Source organism: Argentina silus (genome assembly GCF_951799395.1).
Source record: "Argentina silus genome assembly, chromosome: 7".
NCBI classification, from domain to species: Eukaryota; Metazoa; Chordata; class Actinopteri; order Argentiniformes; family Argentinidae; genus Argentina; species Argentina silus.
Window position 1 is genome coordinate 5020206 of NC_139661.1, and position 19356 is coordinate 5039561.

General features: G+C 42.6%; 3 protein-coding genes across 6 annotated transcripts in view; all 3 read left to right on the forward strand.

Annotated features, from left to right (window-relative positions):
- fras1 (Fraser extracellular matrix complex subunit 1) overlaps nucleotides 1–7706 on the forward strand; it is a gene marked incomplete at its 5' end in the record, with an annotated part of 133067 nt that extends 125361 nt beyond the window's left edge. The window contains 10 exon segments of the mRNA XM_083673255.1: nucleotides 67–227; nucleotides 464–678; nucleotides 2087–2237; nucleotides 2736–2843; nucleotides 3212–3371; nucleotides 3848–3964; nucleotides 4315–4481; nucleotides 4615–4820; nucleotides 5294–5440; nucleotides 5689–7706. Of these exon segments, the coding sequence (XP_083529381.1) occupies nucleotides 67–227; nucleotides 464–678; nucleotides 2087–2237; nucleotides 2736–2843; nucleotides 3212–3371; nucleotides 3848–3964; nucleotides 4315–4481; nucleotides 4615–4820; nucleotides 5294–5440; nucleotides 5689–6321 (2065 nt within the window). The 3' untranslated portion in view covers nucleotides 6322–7706.
- A 675-nt stretch (nucleotides 7707–8381) lies between these two features.
- anxa3a (annexin A3a) lies at nucleotides 8382–13897 on the forward strand. Of its 3 annotated transcripts, none has more exons than XM_083673701.1 (14): nucleotides 8382–8449; nucleotides 8861–8935; nucleotides 9036–9083; nucleotides 9167–9254; nucleotides 9454–9548; nucleotides 9917–10030; nucleotides 10230–10320; nucleotides 10490–10569; nucleotides 10723–10779; nucleotides 10998–11091; nucleotides 11213–11308; nucleotides 11544–11602; nucleotides 11945–12067; nucleotides 13033–13897. In XM_083673701.1, exons 2-14 carry the CDS (start codon nucleotides 8921–8923, stop codon nucleotides 13090–13092), a joined length of 1020 nt encoding a protein of 339 aa, XP_083529827.1. In that variant the 5' UTR covers nucleotides 8382–8449; nucleotides 8861–8920; the 3' UTR covers nucleotides 13093–13897. The 3 variants fall into 3 exon arrangements, with proteins under 3 accessions (XP_083529827.1, XP_083529825.1, XP_083529826.1); XM_083673699.1 differs by having other exon boundaries at nucleotides 13482–13897; XM_083673700.1 differs by having other exon boundaries at nucleotides 8391–8449; nucleotides 8893–8935; nucleotides 13482–13897.
- Nucleotides 13898–17612: 3715 nt separating this feature from the next.
- The window catches only part of bmp2k (BMP2 inducible kinase), a 40962-nt gene continuing 39218 nt past the window's right edge, over nucleotides 17613–19356 (forward strand). For both annotated transcript variants that reach the window (XM_083673643.1, XM_083673644.1), the window contains exon 1: nucleotides 17613–18417. In XM_083673643.1, coding sequence (XP_083529769.1) covers nucleotides 18267–18417 — 151 coding nt within the window. In that variant the 5' untranslated portion in view covers nucleotides 17613–18266. The remainder of the gene's footprint in view (nucleotides 18418–19356) is intronic.

A 19356-nucleotide genomic window follows, 5' to 3' on the forward strand; every position in this document is an offset into this window, starting at 1 on the left:
AGAACAGCCAATGCTGTTGCTGGTAATCATGATCTGGGTCATTTATTGCCGTCTCTTCTTCGGCAGTATCCACATCTCTGTGCAGATCCCACACCAGGACGGTATGCTGCCCCTAGTGTCCACCATGCCTCTGCACAACCTGCACTTCCTACTGTCTGAGTCCGTCTACAGACAGCAGCACATCTGCTCCAACCTGGTCACACTGAAAGACCTGCAGGGGATCTCTGGTGGGTGGACACATGCACACATGGATGCGCACATGCAGATGCACGTACAGTACACGCGCACACACACACACACACACACACACACACACACACACACACACACACACACACGCAGTTGAGAACACATGAAATTGACAGGTTTGTCTTTATTCTGTAAGAATGTGTGTGCATGTGAACACCCATTAACATGTGTTTGTTTGTTTGTTTGTTTGTTTGTTTGTGTGTGTGTGTTCCAGAGACGGGTTTCCTGGATGACGTCTCCTATGACAGCATCTCCCTGGGTCCAGGCTACGACCGGCCCTACCAGTTCAACCCCAACGTCAGAGAGGCCAACAGCATCCAGCTGTACAAGCACCTGAACCTGAAGAGCTGTATCTGGACCTTTGACGCCTACTACGACATGACGGAGCTCATAGACGTGTGCGGGGGCTCCGTCACCGCTGACTTCCAGGTATAGAATTCATACATTTGTGACGATATGGATTTGGATTACGGATGATATTTACACGGCACACGATATGTACACATACAACACACACATGTGTACAGTACCAGTCAAACGTTTGGACACACCTTCTCATTCAGTGGTTTTTCTTTATTTTTTATTATTTTCTACATTGTAGATTCATATTGAAGACATCAAAACTATGAAGGAACACATATGGAATTATGTAGTCAACAAGAAAGTGTTAAACAAAGTAGAATATGTTTTATATTTTAGATTCTTTAAAGTAGCCACCTTTTGCTTTGATGACAGCTTTGCACACTCTTGGCAAGGTGTGTCCAAACTTTTGACTGGTACTGTATGTACACACACACACACACACACACACACACACACACACACACACACACACACACACACACACACACACGACATGTACACTACACATGATACACACACACACACACACACACTTTATCAGTTGACATGCAATAATGTGCTCAAAAATACTCCTCTGGGGGGGCGCTGTTGAGCCGATAAGCCAGAAGATTCAGAGCTCGCTGCAAATTGTACTTACATTTTTCAATTCATCGTCACTTTCTGTCATCAAAGACTCATTGTATTTAGAATATATCCAGTACAATATGTCTAGCTCTTTTTAGAAATGCTCCTCTTCTCAAAGCATGATCAAAAAAGAGTTAGGTCAGGTGCTCTTGAAATCTGCCTATCTACCGTGTCTAGTAACAACATCATTTGCATTGACTTTGGTTACAATGCTCAGGTGAGCAGACTGACAGTTTGCATGTGATGACATAGCCCAACAGCAGTATGCCCAACAGCAGTATGCCCAACAGCAGTATGCAAACTGTCTTAGGTTTGACCATGGCTCTACGGTAATGCACCTCACGTCATGTCCTGTCATATACAACATGATGTTGTATGTACGGTGTTCTACAGTCTGTGGAGAAACAAAATGTCACATAACAGATAAAAATAAATAAATAAAATAATAAATAACATGAATGAAAATATGATGTCATGTGTTGTAATGTCAGATAAGAAAAGAAAAGAAAAAGAATCGAAGGAAAAAAAGACGACTCGGCACATTGACGTTCGTACTCCTGTTTGTTTGTTTATTTAAGGCAATGTTTCAGCCCTTCGGTTTTTGTTTGGGCCTCTACATAGAACTGCTGGACCTACCCATTAGTAATAGATGTATGATATTTTATTGAATTTGTTTTCCTTCATTGAGATCTATTTTTTACCAGCAGTACATCTATTTTTCAAGTGAGCCCTGGCAAATCCATCCAATTCTACAAACACAACACAGCATACACCATGTATCAATGGACAGACTTGCTTGGTAAAAAACTGTTCCAAGCGCATTCTAATCACGTCCTGTTGTGTCCCACAGGTGCGGGACTCGGCCCAGTCCTTCCTGACGGTGCAGGTGCCTCTCTATGTGTCGTATATCTACGTGACGGCTCCTCGTGGCTGGGCCTCTCTGGAGCACCACACTGAGATGGAGTTCTCCTTCTTCTACGACACGGTGCTCTGGAGAACAGGTCTGTTCATAGATCCAAACTCACCACACACACTGTATACACTATATATACTACTGTACCCATGAACACACACACACACACACACACACACAGACACACACACACACACACACACACGTAAGAATTGTATATTTTATCTCTCTTACATAGAGAAAAGGTGTCCTTGATATAAGCGTCGTATTTCTTGAATTAAGCTAATCATTAGATACATAATGATAGCAGAATCTGCTCAACCATCCCTCAACTCTAGATACTGTATGTGGCTTTTATACACTACCGGGCCGACCCAAATCCATACTTTGCTGGCTCGCATATTCTCTTTTCACATTGTCCTTTCCAACACAGTTCCAGCAACTGTGATGGATGCGTAACCAGGCCAGCCCAGTACAGTTCAGCTTGGCTGAGCTTGGTTTGGCTCTGTAGTGTAAATCCGTTAAGTTAAGTGTGGCATACTCTGCCATCCATCTAACTTCCCATGTTCCTATCTTGTGTGTCCAGGCATCCAGACAGACAGTGTGCTGTCAGCCCGACTCCAGATCATCAGGATCTACATCAGGGAAGATGGCCGACTGGTGATTGAGTTCAAAACGCACGCCAAATTCAGAGGTGAGTCCTTGGTGTTGTGTGTATGACTGACATGTAACATTGTGCATTGTGTACAGTTGCTGTTGCGGTTGATGTTCTGGGGTGAAATTGGATATGTATTTCCCTCCTTTTATCCATATGACACAAACGTAGTCACCTATTGGCATTGAACCCTGGTTGTGAGTGCTCTGCACCCAAAAGTCAACTGAACATAAAGCGCTAGTCTGGATACAAAGCTAATGTTCAGCCTGTGGGCAAGGTTGCTCATCAATGCATCACAGCCATTACGCCAGTAAAACTAGGCCACCATGCCCAATCTGAGACAGAGACGATGACTCTCTCAATGACTAATGACTAGTCTCTCTCTCTCTCTCTCTCTCCATTTGTAGGCCAGTTTGTCCCAGAGCACCACACCCTGCCCGGCCACAAGACACGCCTAATGGCCCCGGACCACCTGGGGGGGGTAGAGTTTGACCTGCAGCTGCTGTGGAGCGCCCAGTCCTTCGACTCGCCCTACCAGCTGTGGAGGGCCACTAGCTCCTACAGCAGGTCAGTCAACTCACTAGTGACACCCAAAGCCACAGACATACTACATAGAGTTTGGAAATCCTAATCGTCCATCTTGGCTCCAATTGCTCTATGGCAAGGACAATAAAGATGTGATTTTAACTCGAATTGGATTGTCTTTACACCTTTGGTTCCGACACGCCTTATTAGATTTTGTCCATCGCATCTAAATCCCATCTAGATGATGTATGGCAGCTATTATGTAGTAGGAGAGGGTTTGGTGCTCAAACAACAGCAGGAGAAGAGGTGCTGCCTTAAATACATAATCTATGCATGTTCCTATAAGAGGCCTGAGACTTTCTCAATAAAAAAACACACCATTTTATATAGGTCAGAATAATAACAAGATGTTTTGGTCTCATCTGAGACGTTTATATGCTATATTCAATTTTGTAATGAGAGTTGCAGCCATTTTGGTCATGGTGCTCATCACTGTTGTTACTCTTGTTGTGCTCCAGGAAGGACTACTCAGGGGAGTACACGGTCTTCCTCATCCCCTGCACTGTGCAGCCTACCCAGCCCTGGATAGACCCCGGGGACAAGCCCCTGTCCTGCACAGCCCACGCCCCAGAGAAGTATGTCCCTCTTCAGCCTCCATACACAGCTCTCATACACAACACATTGAGACACTTCACTACAGAGGGAAAGAGACGTTATCTTCGGTGGTGTGCACATCTCGTTAAGTTTACAGTGGCTTGACTTAATGAGAAGCAATATCAAGCCACTCTTTTAACATTGTCAAATAATGACAATTATTCATGCATGAAATGGAATTAAGAGTGGTATCGAACACGTGGTTGGTATGCGTTTGATACCATTCCTCATTCCGTTTCATGCATTACAATGAGCTCGTTCTCCCATTTCTACCTCCACCACAGCCTCCCCTTGATGTACAGTCAACTCATGTCTCCTGTCTCCCCCATAGGTTCCTGGTGCCCATAGCCTTCCAGCAGACCAACCGGCCGGTCCCAGTGGTCTACTCCCTCAACACAGAGTTCCAGCTGTGTAACAATGAGAAGGTGTTCATGATGGACCCGGCCATCGCAGACATGTCCATGGCTGAGATGGACTACAAGGGAGCCTTCTCTATGGGTAACAACAACTTACTGTACAGCTCCATGGTCACACATTCTTAGCCAATATTAGGTGTGCTCATTTTTATTTGAAGATGTCTCAATAAAGAGCATCAAAGGCCTCACTCTCTCCCTCTCTGCTGCCCCTACAGGCCAGACTCTGTACGGCAGAGTGCTGTGGAACCCAGACCAGAACCTGAACTCGGCCTACAAGCTTCAGCTGGAGAAGGTCTACCTGTGCACGGGGCGGGACGGTTATGTCCCCTTCTTTGACCCCACAGGGACACTGTACAACGAGGGTCCCCAGTACGGCTGCATCCAACCCAACAAACACCTCAAACATAGATTCCTGCTGCTGGTAAACTACAAACCTTCATTTTCTAAGAGTGGATTGATATTGCTGTAAATTCCACTCTTCTTTACATGCACCCTTAAGGTTGCGACAGAGAGCTTGCGACTGTATACTTGTTGGTACTGGTATGTCACCCAACGTGACCGCCCAGCCTACCTGTCAGTGTCACCAGACAAACTGGTTTGGTCGCCTCTGTCAGTGTTTTTTTAAGATATTCAAAAACTTGGAGGTATTCAAATAAAACCAAATCCTATTATTATATACAAATCCAGGTGCTGGTGTTGTAGTGTTGAATTGTTTACACTAATGTTTACATGTCAATACTGTTAGTATGTTTACAACTACACATTATTTGGTATGTGTGAGTATATGCTTTCCACATCTGTAGAACTAGCAGACAGACACCCCTGTTAACATTAATGCTTATTTTACATCATAATGAATCAGTTGAATTGACAGTGTTTTTTTCTCTCCTGCAGGATCGGAAGCAGCCAGATGTGTGTGACCAGTATTTCCATGACGTTCCCTTTGATGCCAGCTTTGCGGCTGATATGACCGATCTGCAGGCCATGACAGCGATGCCGGGCGTTGATGGGTTCACCATGAAAGTCGATGCCCTTTATAAGGTCAGTGATGGCTCATCTTGTGAACAATCATTTGATCTAAAAGTAGTTCTTTTGAAGATTTGGACACATTCTAGTTATTCTCCCTTGCACCCTGATGTGTGCTACATTTGGATCAGAAACAGGGTTAAATTGGGTAACATGATGGCTGACCGGTATACCACTGACATCATTTATTTTACAGTATCTACTACTATGTATGGCTATTCTCCATAGTCTGAAAGCAACTCCCTCTCTGTGTTTATTGACAGGTGGAGGCGGGTCATCAGTGGTATCTGCAGGTGATCTACGTGATTGGTCCAGAGTCCATCTCTGGTCCAAGGATCCAGCGGTCATTGACCTACCAGCTCAGCCGCCCTCGTCGCGACCTGGTAGACCGCAGCGGTCGCCTCACCCTGGATGAGTCGCTCATCTACGACAACGAGGGTGACCAAGTCAAGAATGGCACCAACATGAAGACGCTACGCCTGGAGGTGGAGGCCTCCGGGACCTTTAACCCCCAGATGAGCAGCACGTTGGGCGGGGGTGTGGCCGCACTCACCCTGCTGGTCCTGGTCCTGCTGGCTTCCTGTATTCTGATCCGGAAGTGCCGGCAGTCAGGAAAGAAGAAGAAGTCTCCTCCCAAGATGGCGGAAGAGTACCCTCTCAACACTAAAGTAGAGGTGTGCCTGGAGAAGTGCTTGGAGAAGAACTTCAGCAGCAAGAACTGTACCGTGAGGAACATCAACATACTCAACCGAACCCAGGACGTCAACGGCAAGATCAACGGCAAGATCAACGGCAAGGTCAACGGCAGTGTCAAGGTCAACGGCGGGGTCAAGGTCAAGCAGGTTAACCTTGAGGTCAAACTCCACAACAACTTGAACGACGGCACTGAGGTCTGAGCTCTCTACCGTAACCCAACCCCGGAGGTGTATTTTAAGGGTTAGGGTTAGGAAAATTAAAAAAAAAACGTATTTTCTAAGGCGTTTGTTTGTAATTATGGAATAAGATATTGTTAATGTATTTTTTTATACGACCATGAGAGTTAAAAAGGGAAGCGTGTCTGTTGGCCAGCTATGCAGCGTTCACATCATTTCACAACTGGGCTACCTCAGGAATCAAGAAACGTGAACTATTGAACCGAGTCGTAAACATCAGATTTGTGACTTTTGAGTGTTAGTTTCCAGTTTTCGTCTTGCCATAGAAAAAACACAGACTCTGGAATCAGTCAAGTGAAATAGACATTGTTATTTGCTTTACTTTTACATCTTTACAACACCAAAATTATCAGTGGTAGCTCAGGCACTTCAGATTGTTTGGACGATTAGTTCAGTTTCTCCGCTGCATTATTTCATTTCAGTGCCACAATATGACCACTATGAAAGTATTAAGCACATATGAGTGCATTAATTATAGCCCAAGGCTAAATGAGTAGTGTGTAAATAACATCTATTCAAGTGCAATTACGCCATGAACATGATTATCTCATGCATTTATTTCCAAAATCCAAACATCGTCCAAAGTGTTTCCAATCATCTGTCAATGATTGTAATAACCATCACTGGACGACAAAACAAGTGTTTTGATTGATTGACTGTGTGCACTTTGAATACTATTGTAGACTGTATTGATTGGTGTCCACCCCACTCACACCATAGAATGCCGTATAACTTCTACTAAAGTTTTTTTTTACATGTTGCGGTACATGTAGTATTTTATACAAGATATGTGTCTACTGTTTTATGCCTTCATTCTGCCAAAAGACCCAAAATGCCTCATTTGTGTTTTTTTATGTACTATCCCACCTCAAAACAGTTTTGTCACTTCAATATTTTCCTCATTATGTTATTTCACTTTATGTATTACTATATTACCCTCATATCATGAATTATGTATGATTCATCTACTGTATTTTCCATAGTCTGTCAGAATGATCTGTAATAATGTGTGTGGTGTATTGTACTGTATGGAAGTGTATGACACTGGTTTGAGAGAGCTGGAGATCAACCCAACATCCCACAGCACTGAATGTTCTGCATAAAACCATTTTGTGGGACATTCTCTCTCTCTCTCTCTCTCTCTCTCTCTCTCTCTCTCTCTCCCTCTCCCTCTCTCTCTCTCTCTCTCTCTATCCCTCTCTCTCTTTCTCTTCATATGTGCCTATCAATAAAATCAGTGGGAAGTTGGTGAGATAACATTATATTTTTGGTGCTATCATTTGTGGAGATAATCACAATGCTATCAATATGATGCCTGTAATCGGTGCCTTTTTAGTAATAAAAAATTGAAACCCATATGTTTGTGTTCCGTATTCATTGCTAACAGTATAATAAATTTTCTTATGTGTTTCCAGTTCCTCAAGTTTTCCAGGTTTAACCAGTAATTAGTGGTCTGTCAATGTGGCCTCCTAAGGAGAGGCCGAGGGCCCTACAATTAATCTTTACTAGCCTATTACTCCTAGGGGCTTTGACAAAGACATTGCAGATCTATTTTGGATGTTATTAAGTATTCTTAATCATCCATGTAGCCTACTTGTCTATGAACCAGCTTTATGAAAAACAATATGAGCTGAAGAGCCTAAACAGATTCCAAATTAGATTTCTGTTCAGCGCCTGTTGTTTGTACTGTATTTATGTTTTATATTGTTTGTATTCTTCTTGAATACGAACAATTGATTGATAGCCATGCAGTACAATATTGTCAGTACAATGCAGTACAAGGCTTTTTGAGGATTCATAAAAAAAATGTCATCAAATGCATAGGCCACTTGAAGATGTTTGACATAAAGATAGATCCGTACTACACAGTAGGCCAATATGAAATGTTCAGGTAATAGATCCGTACTACACAGTAGGCCAATATTAAATGTTCAGGTAGTAGATCCGTACTACACAGTCGGCCAATATGAAATGTTCAAGTAAGCTTTTGTTCTCAAGGGATGACATCACATCCTCATTGTGCATACGAAGGTGTGGTAATACGTGGAAGTTTTCTCCTGCATCATCTTCCTGAAGTGATAGCTACATTCAGGTAAGTCCCCGGCGTACAGTTTGTATTACAATATTTGCTTATGTCTTATACAGTTTATCGTTTTTTAGAATTTATTAGACTACTGTTAGGGGAATTTCGTATTGACATAACAGGAAAAGGGCAAAAGAAGTCAAGTCAGTGGAAACAGCCGTACCTATCCACCTGACGTGCGCGGCCACTGTTTTGATTACAAAATATTTTGTTAACATGCCTCTACACTTTGATAACATATATTCTCTCGTGTGCCATATACATGCTATATATACAAATATATGATTAGCCTACCTATTATTTTCCATTGCTCAATAACTTTGTACTTCAAACCCACGGCAAAGTCTGTTGCGTCCGTCGACGAGGATTATTTACGTTGGGCGTCGCAGATCAATTAAATTCAGACGCTTGTCTTCACAGTGTCTGTTCTTCCTCATCCTCTGTGGCCTTAGATACGGACCGACCGAATTCACCGTTGACATGACGACTTTATGGGTGAGGTGGTACTGTATGATGCTTGCAATATATTTTCTTGTAGTTATATTTTCTACAATTCTTTGATTCACTCTCCCTGATTTGTACCTTTGTATTCCAGGATGACTTGGACAGTCTTATGGACTCACCAACCTCTTTCACAGCAACGGTAATGATTGTATCCTTCACAATGATTGGAAGTCTGAATTTCCCTGCAAAATATGATCTTGACCTTATTTGTTTGGTCCTCAGACAAATGAGAGAGGTAGCATCAAGCCCAGGGCAGACTTCAATGCAAAGGATGATGCAGTGGCTCTTCGAAAGGCCATAGAAGGATTAGGTAATGGAGATTATTAACCAACTCAACTCCTGATTCTCAGAAGATTCTCAGAAACTATACTGTGCCATGGAATATGCATTTTCCCTATGTGTCCTGATGTCACAGTAGTGGGATGTGGTTTGTTATTACGTATGTGAAATCAGCTGTTAGACTGTAGACTGGGTATTTTATAGCCAACAAGTCCTTGTTTTGTCTCCAGGCACAACAGAGAAGACCTTGATTGACATTCTAACCCATAGGAGTTGTGGTCAGCGTCAACTTATCTGTAAAGCTTACCATGAAGCCACTGGCAGGGTAAGAACTGTCTGTCTCTCTGTCTCTGTCTCTCTCTCTTTCTCTCTCTCTCTTTCTCTCTCTCTCTCTCTGTGTCTCTGTTATTCTTTTTACTGTGCAATATCACAATAATTGCCACCTTAGAGTGTGATTATAATGAACTCTCCCTGTGTTACCCTATATTTACTGTGTTACTATACCCTATACTTACTGTGTGCTTACTTACTGTGTGCTTAATGCTGTTTATCTGTCATTAGTGTATGCTTTATTTCCTGTATTTAATCTTGGTTGCTTGTGTGTGTATGTGTGTGCCTATGTGCGTGTGTGCCCACCTGCTTGCCTACCCGCCCGCCTGCCTGCATCACCGCCCGCTGCGGTGTTTACTCTAGACTTTGGTGGAGGACCTGAAAGGAGACACATGCGGCCACTTTGAAGACCTACTGGTAGCGTTGGCCACGCCTTTTGATGTGTACGACTGTCAGGAGGTGACAAAAGCTATGAAAGTGAGTTAGCTCTGATTTATCTGAAGCATTTTATTTGGTTTATTTCATTGTATGTCATGATATGTGGTCCCTCATTAATATGGTACAGAATGTTTGATGTGGTGATCTTAAATATTTCTACGTTATTTCTATGATCTTAAGTATTATTTAATAATACAGGAATCGTTTGGATTTTATATGAAATTGTGTTGAATTGCAGGGTGTTGGCTGTAATGACAGCGCCTTGATAGAAATCTTCACCTCAAGATCCAATAAACAAATTAAAGCCCTGTCTGATGCCTATTTGGAAGGTAAAACCTGATAATGACATATCTCATCCCTGTTCTTATCAATAGTGTTCATCATTCATTCAGGTTAAGTCACAAGTCAATGATGGCATAATGTAGTAATGATGACTAAATGTAATGTAGTATTGTTTGATCCTGTATCATTCAAAAGTTGTGTGTTTTTCTATCTCAGAGAATGAAAGGAAGTTGACCCTTGACCTCAAGAAAGAACTTTCCTCAGATTTCTCCACTGCTATTCTTCTATTGGCTGAAGTACGTTTGAGAGATCTTATCTTATACAGTTACCAAACCAGAAGCCAATCAAATTCAGTCCTGAATGTACTGTGAGCCAATCGAAACAAAGTGTCATTGGTGGTTTTAGCCCATAGATTGGGCCTGTGTCATATCTGGTTTGTATTCCTTCAGGGCAATCGGGATGAGAGCACCAGTGTGGATGCAAATAAGGCCAAAGAGGATGCTAAGGTACAGTGAGTTAGGTGGCTCCCAATGCTGACTTACCTTGCCGGGGATATGCCTTCATGTTTCTTAAATGATTCCACAGTAATGACGCATTCACACTGACTTTATTATTTCAGTGAAAACCTGGGGGTGTCGTTATTTAATGGTTTCTCAATGGTGTGTACTGTATGCTAATGTCATACACATTGTTTGAATTTGTATTTCTGTAATTTCCCTACCAGACTTTGTACAACGCCGGCGAGAAGAAGTGGGGGACTGATGAGTCCAAGTTCATTGACGTCCTGTGCCAAAGAAGCATACCTCAGCTAAGACAAAGTAATGCAAATGTTCCTGTACATGGCTGGCTATTTACTATACTGTATATTACAGTACATGCAGTATAGGCAAAGGTAGATGTAGGCATTTGCTGATATCTAGTGTGCTCTCTGTTCTGTAGCTCTGGTGGAATACAAGAACATCAGTGGGAAGACCCTTCAGGAGAGCATCGAGGGAGAGATGTCTGGGGTGCTGGAGGAGTTACTTGTGGCTATTGGTAAAATAGCTTAGTGATTGCCGTTCATTATTTGTGCTCATGTATTCAGTATTTGTGTTTGCTTATGATGCCCTCACAATTGTACTAATCATCTACCATACAACATGCTATGATGTTTATGATGTGTTTCAGGACAATTTGCATAACTTACTATGTCAGTGTACTGCTGCTCCACTATAACTACCACTAGTAGTACCACATGTTGACTTATTACAACATTACTCTCCCTCCCTAGTGAAATGTGTGAAGAATGTCCCAGCATACCTAGCTGAACGCCTCTGTGAAAGCATGAAGGTAAGCATCCCATCACTCACCTCAGCAGGTGACGAATATTTCAGAATTGACAGTCGCTGTAACACATTTAGCTGCATTAGAATTAAAAGTATGTCTTATGGAATGTTGAACAATTAGCAAGGAGTAGTAAAGAAATGATTGACTACCTGACCTACATTATCAACATGCAATTCAAAGTTTATCCTCAAGGCATAAGGCATTATCCTCAAGGCACTGCATGTTCCACTGAATTTCCATTAAAAGAGTCATTTAGTCCAGGACAATCGCTTAACCTGTAACTGGGAAACCAGCCCATAGAGTTTCATTCACCAGAGTGTCTGGTGTGGTCACACCTCCTTGTAGGGAGCAGGAACAGACGAGAATACCCTAAACCGCATCATGGTCAGCCGGTCAGAGACTGACATGCTGGACATCAGGGCTGAGTTCAAGAAGCTGTACAGCTATTCACTGCACTCTGCCATCGAGGTGAGAACCCCTGATGCCATCGTCAACACTACCATTACACAGTGCAAGGCTCTGATCAGTCAAATTAACCCTAATTCACACTACAGAGCCAAACTGAACTGAACTGAACTGAGCTGAGCCGAGCTGAGCTGTACTGGGCTGGCCTGGTTACTCATCCTAGTTACTGAAACAGTCCTGAAAAGGGTCATGTGAAAGGAAAATATCTGAGCCAGCACAGTATGGTCCGAGTTGGCCCTGTAGTGTGTAAAGACCTTTATTGTCCCTGTTTTCTTACTCCTATCTGCTCACTGACAAAATGACAGCTTTAAGATGATAGTCATTAAACACAACCCAGGCAATGTATGAAATGAAAGGGGGCCAACACACTCACTAATTTCCTCTTGTGAATCGAATTCTGTAATCGTATTTAATAAGTGTTGTTGCCACCTTTTCCTGTCATACAATGCTATATTAGATTTTCTTCTTTGGGGGTTTTGTAATTAGACATGGACACTGACCACTGTCCCCCCTAGTTAAGGGATGCACAACTCCCGTCCTCTACGGCTACAGTGGCTAACCCTTTCCCTTTCCCTTTGTCCTGGTGCTTTATTGATCAATTGACAATAGAGTTCAGTTCAGTCCCTGATGAAAAGGGCAAGGTTCAAAGGTTGCCGACACTGTATGTAGTCCCTTAGGACCGGAGTTGGGCTCCCCTGCACCAATGCTGAGTTCATAGTGCGCTCGGAAAAATCTGTTCTAGAAGAACAATGCCACAGTTTCCTACTCGGAGAGTATCCGAATCAACCAATAGGAAGCTCTATGCAAATAATGTGCTTTCATTTTAACTTCCAAGTTAAAATTTCAAGTTTCCGAGTTCACATGAACGCAGCATTTACCAATTGCAGAGTGGGAGGAGCTGAGTTTGGTGGGTGTGTCCTCCCTGGTGTGAGTGACAGGTGGTGTTGTCTTCCTCCCTCTGTCTCTAGTCTGATGTGTCGGACAGCTACGGGGACTGTCTGAAGGAGATCTGTGGAGGGGATGACTAATCCTATAGCTACAATCCAGAAGAGTCACAACTAACTCAATGCTGCCACCTAGAAGAGACTTCTAGACTCACTGCCCTGCTCAATGCTTTCAGCGTACCAATCTCTGCTCTCTCAATCATTATATATATATATATATATAAATATGCTGTTATGTACAGTGCCTCTTCCTATCAACACTACTCATCCTTTACAGTATCTGCACTGCTTTACACTTTCAAAACAAAGGGCTTCTTAGAATTTCTACTTACATGATTGTCTTAACATTATTATGAAATGGTACTGCACATCATGCAGACATATACAGTCAAGGTAGCTTAGCGATGTTAGCTTGCGAGTGAGAACTGTTAAGTGTTTTGTGTCCAGACTTGTGTGTTTGTCTCTCTTTCCAGTCTGACACCCACGGGCACGATCAAAAGGTTCTGATTAACCTCTGTGGAGGGGATGATGCATGAGTGAATGAATGATGGGAAGGACACATCGCAGGACATCTCAGCCCTTGATGATATGAAGTACCACCTGACCTAATGTCATTCTCATGTATCACCCTGTCATATTTAACATAGAGGAGCAAACCTGATATCAAATCGTAATTTTTCGTTTTAATATCCAGTCAGAAAGGATGGCATTTGATGGAGTAGGATGAAAGCTTATCTGACAGTGGTATGTACTGCATTGTGTGTTGCAATGGAGCCAAAGCCCTTAGAGTACCATATTTTTTACTGTGTTTAGAAACAACAATATGCTGTTTTTAATGCCACTTTCTATGCAATTGTAACTTACAGCATTAAAAAAAATAACTACCTGAGCTGATGTTAGTTTCATTCAATGTGATTTTTCAATGGAGTTCATCTTTATTCCAACCAGTATTAGATACTTCATTTCATGCCCAGCAGGTGGCGATGTCCTACAATGACTGCATGCTTATTATCTAGGCTGTGACAAATGATCATCCCCAGGGTCCTTGTCAACACAGCCAGTAGTAGTAACATGAACTAGTCTTGATTACAGTACTCCAAGATGCTTTACCGAGTTCCACTTTTCACAGATTTGCATCTAGTCTGCATGTGTGAAAGCAACACGATCTGGCTTAAAGCTCAAGGTGGGGGGTTTCCCCCTAACTATTGCTTTCATTATTGTGAAAACTAAATCTGCGAATCAAGCATGACTCAGGGAGTTGAGGACTTTTCGTTTGTGTCCTTCAACTACCCCCTATGCTGCTAATAGATAGTAATTGCAAGCGAAAAATAATGAACAACACAGAGATGGATCTAATTCGGCCATTAGTGGAGTGCAGGTAGAACAATCAATGGAGCTCATTTGCTGGGGCCTTGGGTTTAATGATGCTGCATGGCCTTGTCTGAGATGGGGAGAGAAAGAGACCCAAACGATGCACAAGCTGGCTCACAGCAGTGGGTGTATCTGAAGGATGAATAGCTCATCTAAGAGAAAATAGCTAGGCACATTGTTATTAAATATGTAATATATAAAATATTTGTTTTGTGGTGTGCATTTGATTATTTAAAAACATAGGCCTATTCTACATAAAGCACATCAGAATCACATGAGAATCTCTTTTACTTGTATGATCTCAAAGTAGCCAGAGATGTGAGTCCTAGCCTACAATAGGACAAGACAGGACATTATAGATAGAATGTGTCCCTTTCACCTTTTCCATACAATGCTTTCCCAACAAACAGTCAAATCTAGCTCTCATACTTTAACTGTAATCATAGATGTTAGATTAATTTCGATGAAAATATCATGATTACGGAGAGTGAAAACACTAGGCAAAACACAAGGACTGCCTGAAGGTAGTGGTAGCTGCCAACAGGAAATGTCTGTCCAAAGCAGTTTCTTTATTGATATTCCAAATGTTGCCTGCAGACTTGTAGAAGCAAAGTGAAAAAGGATGATGGAATTTTTACTTTAATAATGGAAGGTTACCTCATTCATTACAAGGGACGGCATGCCATATCCACCGCTTTGGCCAACATTGCAAGCTAAATTTGATATAATAAAATAATGTGCTGTGTGGTCTTGCAATATTGTAGAGGGGGAAAAGATGATTATTATATTATAGGTTGTCATTTTGTTGGTTTTAAAACCACAATAACAATTGTCAACTGGCATGACAGTGAGGATCCCTCAGCCAGATAGTGAATGAGTTTGTATAATTGATAACTTCAATGAGCTGAATCCTCCAAATCATTTAGATATACAGTTATTTATCCTCACAGAATCCTCTGTCATGCCTGCAGACACTGGTGTTTCATTAACAAAACGAGACCCAAATCCATGTACTCCTTGTCTTAGATTGTTAGACTGAAATGATAGTCATTCTGAATTCCTTTCCATTCTTACTGTATGCGACTGTTAGACTCTTAGTAGGCTACTTCGATTTTTCCAAAGGTCCTATTATAGAAGCACACTGTTAACAGGCAGATGAGAGAGTTAGCAAGCTTGTGTGCTGCGGAGCCTCTATTGATGAGAGGCAGAGAGAGTAGTCAGTCACTGCTTATTGAGGTGGAGGAGGGCCTGAAGGCAAGGACAGATCATCATTAAACCCATATAATCACCCAGAGTCCTTCACTCCTCTCCCTCTCCTCTCTGCTCAGAAGGGAGGGGAGAGAGAAACCTGCCAACCTACATCTTTATTCACACACAACACAACTCGCTGTCACATCTGTGTGTGTGTGTGTGTGTGTGTGTGTGTGTGTGTGTGTGTGTGTGTGTGTCGATGAGGGGGGTGGGATGTCTCTTGCATAGACTGAGGTCCCTTGAGCAAGGATGACACAATTGTTCTTGTATCCATATTCCCCTAGTGCTTTGCTATATTTTGCATGAGCCCTGTACAAGCCATTAAAATTAAATACCTGCATTCACGTTGTCATAGTTAATGTCATTGAAGTTGAACTGATCAACCTAGACAGAATGAAACAGAAACAGAAACATCCAAGACAAACAGTATTTTTTTTTAAATCCATTCTGGATATTGATTTCCTTTATTGCAACAAAATAACACAATTTCTCGGGGCTAGATTGTTGTCTCAGGAGGCCGTAACATAAACATACTTAGGCATCTTATGTTTCATTATTGATGGCGGTAGAAAAACACCAACAGGTGGCAGTATGTAGTCCCAGAAGGAGCAACAATAACTGCGATAACAGACCCTCCTGTAAACCCATATGTATGTGGGCCGGGGGTGGAACAGGATATATCTGTCCAGACATGGGGTTCAGTCATGTGACCCTCCCTGTCTCTTATGTAATCTCTATCTGCCATGCCTTCTCATTACCCAGTGACCAAGTAGCACGTTATGATAATAACTGATCAAAATGCCTCTAAACATTGAGACAATTAACAACCAATCCTATACATTGGAGCGACAATGTGTATGAATTTGACAGAATTAAGATGAAATAGATCTAAAATGAATTATTGCGAAAGGTACGTGTTGGTATAGGAATTGGTAGACAAATTTGTTTCCTGTGGTTCTGCAAATGTACATAATGAGATCCAAAGTAATTACATTACTATACTGAACATGAAGTAATCTATTATAATAACTGATATTGAACATGATGTAATCTGTTGTCATAACTCACATGTCACATGCCACTTCCTCATAACAATGAGCTCAGTAACTCAGGAAAATCCCCTCTCTCATGTGTTTTGGTCTTATTAAGCAGAGCATCTATTTGAAACTGTAGTCGTACTGTATGTACACATGTAATGTAAAAGCTACATGACTTGATCATGATAATGAGGCTACAAACATATTATGGACACATAATGAAGATTAGAAAATGACATTTATGAAATGCATATTTTAATAAAAACGGGCTATAACCAATGCAGGCAGCACATATTTCTCAATGAATTATGTGGATCACTCTTGTCGAGCAAATAATACAAAAAAACATGATCATAAGGCTCTACAACCAATCCCACATGGGCTCGTTCTTAAGAAGCTGTTTTGTGTTATTCCTCAACCTATCTGGAATAAGGTAAGACAAGCAGACTGTCATTCACGCCACCCCATCAGAGAAGAGCACTGTCTGCTGGTGCGCTCCTTACACCAATCATAACAATAGGAAGGGACGGACAAAGCTGGGTTAGGTTGTCAGTGTGATTGGGTAATAACAAACCACCCACTTATTTGTGCTGGGAGTCACGGGAGAGAGAGAGATAGACAGAGAGAGAAAGAGAGAGAGAGAGAGAGAGAGTTCGAAGCGTTGGGTTCGAAGTTTACAGACACGCGTCGAAAAGAAACGAACCGAACAGACAGGATCTCTGGTTCAGCAGCGTGTGGATGTTTCTTTCTCATTTTATAGTCGGCTGTGGCCAGCTAGCTACCTACCTGCACTGTGGGCTAGCTAACGGCTATTTCGGCCAGAGAAGCCAGTTAGCGATCAAGCTAACCCAGCTCGCAAGCTAGCTGACTCCCAACGCGAGAGAGAGAGGGAGGGAAGGAGGAGGAGGAGGAGGAGGAGGGGGGGGAGAGAGTGGAGAAGTCGCGGAGAAAAAGGGGGGTGTTCCCTCGACTAGCTATCGGTTGATACCGTTGGATTGTTTGTCCGCGACCTAAAAGGGCGAGACGAAGCAGCAACGTCGTGATCTGAACACCGGATAGTGTGCCATCTGCATTGTTGTGCTTGTTTTTTTGCCTTCAAGCACTCATTGTTGAAGCGTCTGCGACTGTCTGCAGATACTGGAGGCTGCAACCACTAATCTGGGTGCAACGCCTTCTCGAACGCATGCTAGCCACACACAGCAGTAGCTAGCTAGCTAATACCATTACATTTGAATAAGCAGCGTGTAGCCACTGTAACGTTATCTCATTAAAACGTCAAATCAAGCCAATAATCAAGTTTGCAGTCAACGCCAAGAGGAAGCTGTCAGCTTTGCGAGATAACGTCAGCTGGCCTGTCTGTGAGAAGAGCTGAAGAGGTCTTGACAGAGTCACATTTACTCTGCTATTGCGCCTGGTTGCCTCCTCTGTCATGACATTTAAGCGCAAGTAGTCCTCCAGAAGAACTCAAAAGGCAGAGTATGCAGGACAAGAGGAGATTTGGGATAAGTAGATAGGGGACGTTGAAAGAATAGATTTCAGTTCGATTTTGACTGTAGCTGCCTCAAAGACTGTGTTCGGAGTTCAGTCTCGAAAGCAAATATGAAGAAGTTCTCCCGTATGCCAAAGTCGGAGAGCGGGGGACTGGGAGGTGGATCCAGCTCCGGCTCCAGCTCCGGAGTTAGTAACTACTTCGGGAAAGTGTTCGCTGTCGGCCGATATCAGGTCACCGTGGAAGAGCTGATAGCAGAAGGTAACTATGTCTGTGCATTGTGTCATACATTGTACAGTAACACCTCAAAACATTGTCTGTATGCATGCTATTCACACTCGTAGACAACACGTTGTTATTTTTCCAGTAAGGGGGGTTGGGTGCCGTTGTTGATGTACGTCCAACTATCCGTTTTGCCTAAGGGGATTTAGACTAACTGTAAGCATCTGTCCATTTCCCAGGGAATTAACTGGAGAAGAGTGTTTGAAATAGGCCAATTTCAGAAGTTAGAAACTTTTACTAGGCCATTTGGGATTCAGTGATATGTCTGAGATAACATAGAAACTGCTTCAACTGCAGCGCTAGGAGGAGTGCCCTCCAGCTTGTAATGGTCCAGTCCCCCTGTGTCAATAAATGTAAGGATCTTTGAGGGGGCTATAAGCATACCATGGTTCATGTCCATATAAGTCTAAGTCTGGAACATTGCCCTTTCTTTAAGTTGAGGTGGGAGATGATTCCACTACAGAACAGGGGATTGCTAAAATGGAAATGATTGAATGAGTTCTTGCCCCAGCAGCAGTCCCCCAAACCAGAACAACTGATACTGCTCAACTTCTCTTTTCCTGCCCTCTTCTCTCGTTTTCTCTAGTTCTTGTTTTCTCCTTTCCTCTATTAACTTCTATGCTTCGTTTCTGACACTGACTGACTTCATTGCACTAGTTTCCAGCTCTGCATTAATTCACTATTTGCCCTAGAGATGTTGCCACCCACACATTTGACCCTTTACCTCCAATTCAAAGCCTGATGTCCAGTCATCGAACCAATACTCTTGACCTTTAGCCTATTTAAGAAGGCACTTTCTGCACTTGTATACTATAACACATCTGTATTCTCTCACTCAAAGCCCCGCCTTTCTTTCTCCTCAGTCCTCATTTCACTTTAGAATGGAACACGACCTCCCAATTTTGTTTGGAGTCAGCA